This window comes from Crassostrea angulata, chromosome 4 (assembly GCF_025612915.1).
Source record: "Crassostrea angulata isolate pt1a10 chromosome 4, ASM2561291v2, whole genome shotgun sequence".
In the NCBI taxonomy this organism is placed as follows: Eukaryota; Metazoa; Mollusca; class Bivalvia; order Ostreida; family Ostreidae; genus Magallana; species Magallana angulata.
In genome coordinates this window covers 25,377,468-25,388,779 of record NC_069114.1, presented here as the reverse complement: position 1 = coordinate 25,388,779, position 11,312 = coordinate 25,377,468, and the positions used below count along the sequence as shown (strand labels likewise).

The following is an 11,312-nucleotide window of genomic DNA, read 5'->3' as shown; positions in this document are numbered from 1 at the left end:
AGGTAGATTAAAACAAATCTGAAATTAACATAAATTTTAAATTTTGTTCCATTTAAACAATAATATGCTCACGATGATGATTCATGCGAGTATAAAGGTAGCTAGAGTTTGAAGAAAATATTGTAACAATTAATGTGGGTTCAAACCACAGATAATAATTTTTCCTAAACGTTTCCTGGCTACGTTTCTAAATGATTGGAATAAAATCAACTCTTAAACACCGTTCATCAAATTAAATCAAACACGATGATTCTAACTGATTTATAACGTATAATTTTCCATCCGCTATCCTTGTACAACAATTGGTCTGAGATCACTGTTTCAGACCACCGTTTCAGACCCTGTTCTGAACCAAGTCCGAACTTGTTTATTTCTGAGCCTATGCTCCCGGACTATATGATATACCGTTATGTTTCAAATGGTCCACCCGCAGTATTTTGGGGTCCCTCAAATGAAACATAAAGCGTACCTACTATAATCGCTGTATCTCTGCTTTCTGAGGTCTTCTCTCCTCTGCGTCTATCAGCAGACTAACATCTATGCGCAGACGCGCTTCCTATTTATACCCTACGTCAATTCTGCTGACTCATCGCAGGGTCATTAAAACGTTTAAGACAGTTAACCACACCCAAGGAATAGCTTATGATTGAATATATTTGATTGACCCTGATTGCTCTATTTACATAATCAAAGGAATTTTCATTACAATATTTTTCTTTGTCATTGCATTGGTTCGATTTTACGCCAGGCATGATGAAACACTAAACAGAGCGTCGTACATAACTCAATATTTATAACTATAAAGGCAATTCTAAAGTAATTGCAGGCCACAAAACTGTCTGATATTCTTCGCCAATGTGCATGAAAGGTGAGGACTATGCAATTTCTTGACAGCCTGTGATTTAAAACTGATATTTCTTTAAATTCCATCCTTTTTCTGCTTTGATATCATTAATTGGCGATAATGAGAGTTTGGAGTAAAAATGTCGACCTGGTTTTACCTCGATCAGTGTAAACAAAATTTCTAAGCAGTGGTGAGCAGAATGTTGCCAAAGATTTTATTTGTCTGTTCATAAACCCTTGCGATGTTTGAAAACATTTTACCGTCACAGCTTGAAAACATTCATCATTGCTTTACTTGGAACATTGTAGGGCTGGAAGTGAAGGTGTAGAAAACTGTGACAGTCGTAACATAGACATCGCAAAAGACATTACACTAGATTTAGGAATCATCCTACAACTTTGCGTAAATTTGACACTAGAATGGGCGAGATGGGTCCCACACAGGCTTGCTTTTTTGAATTTAAATGTCACTGTATCAATGTGAGGGCAGGTGTTGGCATAACTGATTTCTGTGGACTGATTTGGGCAAGAACAGTGAAAAAGAAATACAAATTAACAGTGTTCTAAAACTATTGTTAACTAGCGGTCGAATAAGCAAATCTGAATTTCTGACGTCTTATACACCCTACTATCTCTCCACTTTCAGCCTTCTCTCTCACTCCACTCACCCCACTCTCTTCCACACTTTTAGTCTCTAACACCACTTTCTCGCCCTACTTTTTCTCCTTTCAACCCACTTTCACCCCATCTCTCACTCTTCTTTCATCCCACTTTCACCCAACGCTCTTTACCCACTCACTCTCCCACCCTCTCTACAATCTTTTATACCCTCTCAACAGACTTTATCGCCCATCTTATCACATTCCCATTGTCTCATGCTACTCTCTCATCTCTCTCCTTACTCTCTCAACCCATATTCATGCATCACTTTCTAAGTCTTCTCACCCTACTTTCTCTATCCCCTCACACCTCTTTCTTTTCCCTCTCACCCAACTTTTCACTCCATTCTCATACTACTGACTGGCCCTAATCTCACACCTCTCTCTCCTCACTTTCATGCTACCCTCATCCAACTCTCTCGCCACACTAGCTCACCTCACTTTGTCCCCATTCTCTCATCTAACTAACACCAAACTCTCTCTCTTCTCTCTCTCCCTCTCTTTCTCTCTCTCTTATTTTACTCTCTCATCTTACATTTGCACCTCCCTCGATCATCCCACTCTCCTACACCATCCCATTCTCTCAACCCCTTGCTTATTTCCTCTTACCTTACAATCTCTCACTCACATCACTCGGTCACCCACTCTCTCATCTCACTTTCTCACCTCACCCCACTTTCTCATCCCACTCTCTCATCACACTCTTCTTACCCCACTTTTTCATCCCCTCTGTCACCCCACTCTATTACACTACTCTCTCAACTTACTATCTCATCACACTCTACCATCCAATTCTTTTACCACCTCTCTTAACCACTCTCTTACCCCACTTGTATCTCCTTTCTCAACTAATTCTTTCATCCCTATGCTCACCCTACTCTCTTAACCTTCTCTCACTTAACACTCTTAATCCCTCTTTCATCCTACTCTCTCACCCCACTTTCTCACCCCAACATCTTACCTCTCTCTCACTATTCTCTCTTATCCCCTCTCACACCAATCTTTCTTACCCCTCTATCTCTTACCATTTCTCTCACCAGTCTCTTACCCAACTCTCTTATCCCCCTCTCTTTAACCCCTCTCTCGCCAAACTCTCTTATCCTCTCTTTCTCCACTTTTTCACTCCTTCCCACTTAACACGCTAACCACCTCTTTCATTGCACTCTCTTACTTATTCTATATCCCACTCTTATCCCCTCTCTATCCATTCTTACACTCTATCTTCACTCTTTCACCCCTTCTCACTCAACACTCTTACCCCCTTTTCCTTCCACTCTCTCACCGACACTCTCACTTCACGCTCTTACCCCACTTTCTTACCCTACTCTATTGTCCCATTTTTCACCCAAATCTCTTACCCCTTTTATTACTCCACACACTATTACCCCCTCTATCATCACTATCTTCCCTCCTCTCACCACTCTCTTCACCACTCTCTTACCCCACTCTTACATGTACCACCTCTATCACCACTCTCTTACCCCACTCTTACATGTACCCCCTCTATCACCACTCTCTTACCCCACTCTTACATGTACCCCCTCTATCACCACTCTCTTACCCCATTCTCACATGTACCCCCTCTATCACCACTCTCTTACCCCACTCTTACATGTACCCCCTCTATCACCACTCTCTTACCCCACTCTTACATGTACCCCCTCTATCACCACTCTCTTACCCCACTCTCACATGTACCCCCTCTATCACCACTCTCTTACCCCACTCTCACATGTACCCCCTCTATCACCACTCTCTTACCCCATTCTCACATGTACCCCCTCTATCACCACTCTCTTACCCCACTCTTACATGTACCCCCCTCTATCACCACTCTCTTACCCCAGTCTTACATGTACCCCCTCTATCACCACTCTCTTACCCCAGTCTTACATGTACCCCCTCTATCACCACTCTCTTACCCCACTCTTACATGTACCCCCTCTATCACCACTCTCTTACCTACTCTTCTAGGACGTGGTGCTGTCAATAGACCTGATATTTGCATAAAATTGTTTTTTTTAAAGTAAATTTTAATGATAAAATGTGACTGTGTTAGTACAGTTGTCAATGATCTCATATACAGCATGGATCATTAAAGTTTTGTTAGATAGTCGGAAATATACACGACACAGAGTAAAAGGTTATAGAAGTAAAAAGGTTACATACAGTGTATGTAATTTATTAATCAATACTGTAAATCTATCTATCTATCTATCTATCTATCTATCTATCTATCTATCTATCTATCTATCTATCTATCTATCTATCTATCTATCTATCTATCTATCTATCAATCTATCTATCTATCTATCAATCTATCTATCTATCAATCTATCTATCTATCTATCTATCTATCTATCTATCTATCTATCTATCTATCTATGCGCATTCTGAGTATTTTTTTTTCTCTAAGACTAAAACTAAAGACTATTATTATACTATCATGTTAAATACTTATATCTGATTGATTTAGCCGCAGTTAATAATCCGTTCTATTACCGTTATCAACGCACTTGGCAACGGGTAACACAACGATTTGTTACATGCGCGTAAGTTATGCGCGTACGGTTCGCCAAAGAATTTACATCATTCTTATATAAAATCAATAAAGTTTTCTTTAAAATTAAGACATTCAGTATAATAAAATAAATAGTGCCTGCTTAGGAAGGTAAGAGTTGAAATTGATACCCCTCGAAAACCATGTTCAACCTCCGCTTCGCGTCGGTTGACAATGGTTTTCTCGGGGTGTCAATTTCAACTGTTACCCTCCCAAACAGGCACTATTTATATATTATTATACTTTTATATTAAATACTGAAATCTGATTGGTTTAAACGCAGTTGATAATCCTTTCTGTTACCCTCAGCGTTAGCAACACATTTAGCAACGGGTAACACAACGAATTGTTACATGCACGTAAATTATGCGCGTACGGTTCACCGTAGAATTCACGTCATTTCTGTATAAAAGCAAACAAAAATTCTCTAAAATTAAGACATTCAGTATGATAAAATAAATAGTGCCTGTTTGGGAGGATAACAGTTGAAATTGACACCCCGAGAAAACCATTGTCAACCTCCGCTTCGCGTCGGTTGACAATGGTTTTCTCGGGGTGTCAATTTCAACTGTTACCTTCCCAAACAGGCACTATTCATATAATGTCAATCGCAAAAAATGTCTTTAAAGATACATGTATATAATTATGCCGTTTTAATATAAAATAGGGGTTTTTTTTGGTGCCCCTCGACTGAAAACATACATTTTATAGATTTTAGTATTCAGGTGATAACTATACAAGTTACATCATACTCGGACAATGAATGTCGTACCATACACGATTTCATAAAAATATATCGTGCTGTAAACTGAAATATATCAAAAATTGAAATCTGCATTTAATGAGGATGGCTGCGTATCGGTGTCGTTAACAACAGATGATAGCTCTTTTGCAATTGACCATTATTTCATACCTTCAACTACATATAATTATAAAATAGAACGTAAAGATTATCCCATCTGGTGCCCCTCGACTGAAAACATACATTTCATAGATTTTTAAAAGTTTTTAGGTGATAACTTTACAAGCTTTATCATACTCGGACAATGAATATCGTACCCTACACGAGTTTCTTTTCCTTTACGAGTAAATATCTTATAAACAGATGAAATACACACCGCTGTTTGACTCAAACCGACTAGCGGATAGTTAAACATGAAGTTTAACTAATTTCTAACACGTCTTCACCGCTTAAAGTGGTTTTAATATAGATTCTCATTTTACAAAGTTCTCTGTTAACTGTTTCTTTCTTTCTTTTCTCTCCGAACACGTTATATTTCACTGCCAACAGGGCGATCACGTTTTCGCGTCGACATCTTGTGTACCTTCTAAAATTAGCCTTCATTATCACGTGCAAATGAATGTTTCAAAATGGTTGTTTACTGACCGACCCTGTCGGAAAAAAAATTAATTAGAATTTATATTCAGTACTTTAAAGTGCGTTTGATTTTAACAGTATAATTTGCAGAAAGTTTATAACTTTTGTAGCTTAATGGAAAAACGCAAACATTTCTATTTTTAAAATTTTGATTTAAAATGGCATAATATATTAGTATACCTTTGATATGGCGCACAGGCTGAAAAACACAATTTTTTTTGTTTTTAGGTTCCGTTACGGATAATTGATTTCAATCACTGTTGTTTTATTTTTTCTGTGTTATTGTTGAGAAGACATATCGGTTACAAATTTTGAATTTTCATAGCATTTATTTCATAATTTTAACTTTATTCTATTTATCAGAGTGAACATTAAGAGAATCCTTTTTTTTAAAGAAGCTTTTTCCAGCTACTGTGTTTCTTATAAGTTTATCACTTGTCCAGATCGTTAACCAATGCATGTTGCGCAAAATCATTTTGGCAGTAAGCAGTCACCTGTTGAAAGCTGACAGTTGGCTGTTGAATATAGAATTCCATCTGTCTGCAGCCAAAATAATTCTTTCCTTTTCACTGAAAAAAAAAATCATAAATAGTTTCGTATAAGATAATTAAAAGCCGATATCGGTCTCTGTTTTGTGAAATCCTATTGAAAACTTCTTTATTAATCCTTCAAATAAATACCGACTAGACTTTGACCCGTGCGTGCACGAGTTGACCTTGCATATGATATCGGACATAAATTTTACGAAATAGATACATCAACCAGAGACATAAACAACACTATTGTTAATATTGTTATATATGTCTCTGCATCGACACACCGTATTTTTGACATTTACATAACCAAGCTTTAAGCCTACAATAATTCTATCAATTCAGTGAAAATTTACACGTTTTTGTATTATCGTTTCTGAGTTTATCCGTGCAAACTGGCAAATGTGATATTGTGGAAACATAAACTAAGACACCCCTGCGAATGTGTTCGTTATCTTTTCTTTATCGTTGCTAAGTATATAATAAATCCAGAGGTGCTCGAATGAAAGTTCACGAATCTTCACCAAGATTAGTTCAGTTCCTGTGAAATTCCGAGCGAAAGTATATGTGTTCGGATAATATTCTCAAAATACGTAAGTTCTGGTCGTTTTTCATATCACATCATACTTTGATTTAAGTAAACACATGGAAATCTTTTAAAATGTTTGGGTTTTTTTTCACCATGTAGGGGTTATTTTAAATTAAGCTATGATATTCCTAGCAGAGTTATCGTTCGTGTTCAACCACGTGTAGAGTGGTTGAAAATATAAACATTTGGTTGCTTAAAAAAATCATAGCCATGTTTGATGCTTGTTGTGCGCAATACCATGTTTTTAAAAAAAAATAATGGGCGTCTGTTTTGCATAAAAACTTAGTAAATCGAGACATTCTGCATAAAATAGTATAATAAATTATATTCTGTTTCACTATTAATGCTATTACTAGTCAGGCGCGGATCGAAAACTAATCTTCAGGGGGATCTCTACAAGCATGTTAATTGTTGCAACAGCAGACAAAAACTAATTTTTGTATTGTCACATTTATTTCTAGATCATATTTTTTCCATTAATTAATGAAGATAAATTCTAAAATCAATAAATCTCTAGATTTTATATTTGACTACAAGTACCTAGATTTTATATGAAATGGGCTATAAACACGAGGCACGATTTTTACTGCGAAACTGAAAGTGTCAAATAAAACACGTGGTCTAAAAATTTAAATGACAATTACATTCGCAGGCCTGTAAGAGCCAATCGTGATTTAGCGTAAATGTAATGCGCATGCGCAGGATTATAAAATCCAAAAAATTCAGATGATTTCCGGATTTTTAAAAGGAAATTTCGTTGATTATTAATTAGCAAAGCTCGATTGAGAAAAAATAAAATCAAATTGGTAATCTTCAAGTACCAATGATGTTTAAAATATATATAACAAAAGACAGTACTCTTCCGATTTCTCTGTAATAAAGTCCAAAAATTCGAGTCTATTATTTTAATATAGTATTATAGATTTGTCAAGGAACCTTTATTAAATCCTGATAATTTCATGCACAGATGTATTTGGTCCAGTTGTGTTTAAAGAAAGCTGTAAGTAAATGAAGAACATTTTATTCAAAACATCGGTCGCTTGTTATCTATCGGGAGACACTTGATAAAACCAATTTTGAACCGTGCGCGTTGGTCCTTTATTCTACGACTACCAGCTAGCGTGTTTTACATTACGTTATGTTTCAGCCTTTTGGTGTCTGTATTGCAGTGGAGATGGTATTGTTTGTTTTTGCAAACAACTCTAGCGAAAATAGTGAAATTACCGCGATTTTGCAAAGACTCGAGACTTTGGAAGAAGATGTATCCATGCTTAATCAGACGCTGAACTCTTGCCCTAGTGAATGCAACGAGTTTTCCAAATCAAACACCGAGAGAAGTGAGTACAGACTTTTGACATTGTCCGAGATCTCAATAGTCGCACGCTTACTAACTGTATGTCAACCCAATATTAATGAATTCAAAGTTGATCGGTTTTAGGGAGGACGTATACGTTTTTTCGATCGCAAGAGTAGCATCTTTTTAAAATAATTCGGTCATATTGTTTGTCCAAATTGTCCGGTTGGAGCAAATTAATACAATTTGTTGTGCATTGATAATTTAATTTAATTTAATTACATCCACTCACTGAGAGTAAAATTCAAAATTGTGAAAACGGTAAATGATTAAAATTCAAATTTTATTAAATGGTTGTGAAAACTGCAGTATACATGAACATATCAAATAATAGATTTGCGATATTTAAATTTGATCAATTTTACTACAGGAGAGAAACGAATTATACCGCAGGGACAGGGGTCACAGGTTGCCTTTCATGCCCAACTCACTCATACCATTTGGAATCTTGGGATTCACCAAACCATTCGTTTCGATTCTGTACTTTTGAATGAGGGGAACGGGTATTCAACTCGCTCAGGAGTATTCGTCGCCCCAATATCCGGTCTCTACGTCTTCGCCTGGACCATTTCAGATAAAGAGACACATTGCATGAAATATGACGTTGTGAAGAACAGCGTGGTTTTGACTTATCATATAAGCGATGCTGCTAATCACCCTGACTGGGCCGTGTCGTCAGGAACTATTGTTACCCGGATGAACTCAGGGGATCGTGTCTGGATACGAGTATCCGATTTCCTCACATGCTCACACACTGTTTATGGCACTGTTTATGGCACTTCTTTGTTTGTGGGATATTTGCTAAATGGGGCTGTTTGGACAACAGTCAGTCCACGTCATCTCCGTTTGCCGAATACTTACTAAATTACTAGTATTTAACACATTCATGAATTACTGGGTCGAGACGCAAAACAATTTTATTTTTTTTTTCAGGAGTACATGTAGTTTTCTTTATTAGTCTGTTTAATCCGTTAACGGCCTATAAGTCTCTAGGAATGTCTTTAATAAAAAAAAAAGTGAACTGCCCACAGCTAGCAATCATGTGCATGACTGACCGTAGGATTCTCATGGGGATATATATATTACATAATATGTACATGTAAAATATGGAATATAGGATGATGATGATGATGTTGATGATGAAATATGAATAATATGCATGAATGTAATTATCATAAAATGCACCCTATTACATCTATTACATGTAAATGTAATCATTGAGTTAAATTAAGTTCTCAAACGATACCAGCAGTCGATCATTTCTATATTTTAATAAAAATGATTATTTATATAGAATTTTGCCATAATATCGCATATTTTAGAATATAAAATTTTTTTCGGGTGTTTAGAATTCCCTTTTTATTTGTTATATTTCTTATTAATTAAAGAATGACTACACTAAACGCCGTATTTTGGGTTATTTTTAGGTCTCTGTTGTTACGTTTATTCCTCACTTAATATAACTTAGTCATTGTTATAGAGTTTAGTCAATTCCCAATAGGAATATAACATATGTCATATTGGTTTTAAAATGCGTTTTAATGAAGTAATTTGGTTTTTTTACCCTAATTGTTATACAATTATCTTGAATTTAGACTTGTCTGTCCTTAATCAAAGATAAGATTAATCATAAATATGCACGGAGGGTGGAACTATGTGCTGTAAAAATATCATGGCCCCGATACATTGAATTCGAACCCCTTCCTCATTCTCTCACCAGAGGTCGTGATACACAATCTTCGCTTACACCTCTGCATTGATTCAATCTGATTAAAAGATATTTTTAACCCCTCTCTGATTTTAATTGCTATTGGAAGGGGATCAAGATATTCTATTATACTTTCAAGTTAAATACCGAAATCTGATTGGTTTAGACGCAGTTGATAATCCGTTCTACTACCCTCAGCATTAGTAACACACTTAGCAATGGGTAACACAACAAATTGTTACATGCGCGTAAACTATGCGCGTACGGTTCGCCAAAGAATTCACGTCATTCACACATAAAAGTAGTAAAGTTTTCTTTAAAATTAAGACATTCAGTATAATAAAATAAATAGTGCCTGTTTAGGAGGGTAAGAGTTGAAATTGACACCCCGAGAAAACTATTGAAGCGTCGGTTGACAATAGTTTTCTCGGGGTGTCAATTTCAACTCTTACCCTCCTAAACGGGCACTATTTATATATAAGTATATCGCAGCCATAATATTTTGAAATAGGTATTTTCAAATGGGTATTTGAAATAGGAGGGGTTATCAATATATCGCGGCCATCAATTTTGAATCCCCTCTCCGAAAAGAATTTGAAATAAGAGGAAAATTCAATTTATCAGGGACATAATAGTTTGAACCCCCTCTCTGATAGCAATCAAAAATAGAGGGGGGTTCAATATATCGCGGTCATAATATTTTGAACCCTTTTTTAAGAAGGAATTTGAAATAGGAGCTGGATACAATACACCGTGGCCATGATATTTTGAACCCCATGTTTAAAAGCAATGAGAATTAGAGGGGTGTCAATATATTGCGACCATACTATTCTAAACCCCTTCTCTAATAGGAATTAGAAATAGGTTGGATCGCGGCAATGATATTTTGAATCCCTATTCCAAAGGGAATTGGAAATAGGAGGGGGTTCAATATATCGCGTTCATAATATTTTGAACCCCCTATCCAATAGCAAATGAAAATCAGAAGGGAGTTCAATATATTATCGCAGCTATATTTTGAATCCCCTATCCAGAAGAAAAAGAAAATCAAAAAGGAGTTCTATGTATCGCAGCCATAATATTTTGAACTCTCTATGCAATAGCAATAAAAATCATAAGGTTATTTACCGCGGTCATGATATTCTGAACCCCCTCTCCAATAAGAATTTGAAATAGAAGAGAATGCAATATTTTGCGGCAATATTTTTTTGGATTCTTTTTTCAAAGGAATTGGAAATAGGTGGGGGTTCAATATATCGCGGTCATAATATTTGGAACACCCTATCCAATAGCAAATGAAAATGAGAGGGGAGGGGGTTCAATTTCAGACACGTAGCATCAGGGGGGGGGGCCTGGCCCCCCCCCACTTTTTCTCCCAGCAACAAAATTTTTAAAATTTACATATAAAAAAATGAATTATAAAGGAGTTGCCCCCCCCCTTTTTTTGGAAGTTAGTAAAAAATTGGTATGAAAACTAGGAAATGAGTAGTCAAATTGAAGTTACCCCCCCCCCCCTCGGATTAGGAATTTCATGATTTGGAGGGAAAAAAAATTTTGTAGGGAAGAAATTTTTTTTGGAAGTATAGTTGAGTCTACCCCCCCCCCCCCCCCCCCCCCCCCCCCCCCCCCCCCCCACGGATTAGGATTTTGAAGATTTTTGGAAAACTTTAGATTTTCCTTTTTTTTGC

At 36.5% G+C, this 11,312-nt stretch overlaps 1 protein-coding gene across 1 annotated transcript; it reads left to right on the top strand.

Annotated features, from left to right (window-relative positions):
• Positions 1–7,540: 7,540 nt before the first annotated feature.
• Positions 7,541–9,266, top strand: LOC128181649 (heavy metal-binding protein HIP-like). The gene is made up of 2 exons (XM_052850122.1): positions 7,541–7,899; positions 8,287–9,266. The coding sequence occupies exons 1-2, from the start codon at positions 7,701–7,703 to the stop codon at positions 8,778–8,780; spliced, it is 693 nt and encodes a 230-aa protein (XP_052706082.1). The 5' UTR covers positions 7,541–7,700; the 3' UTR covers positions 8,781–9,266.
• The last annotated feature ends 2,046 nt before the right edge of the window (positions 9,267–11,312 follow it).

What these genes read in the sequence shown, in the direction of transcription:
- LOC128181649 (XM_052850122.1), top strand. Translation starts at nt 7,701, where the DNA reads ATGTTTCAGCCTTTTGGTGTCTGTATTGCAGTGGAGATGGTATTGTTT. An exon ending in CAAATCAAACACCGAGAGAA is followed by an intron (nt 7,900 to 8,286) that starts GTGAGTACAGAC and finishes ATTTTACTACAG; the next exon opens with GAGAGAAACGAATTATACCG.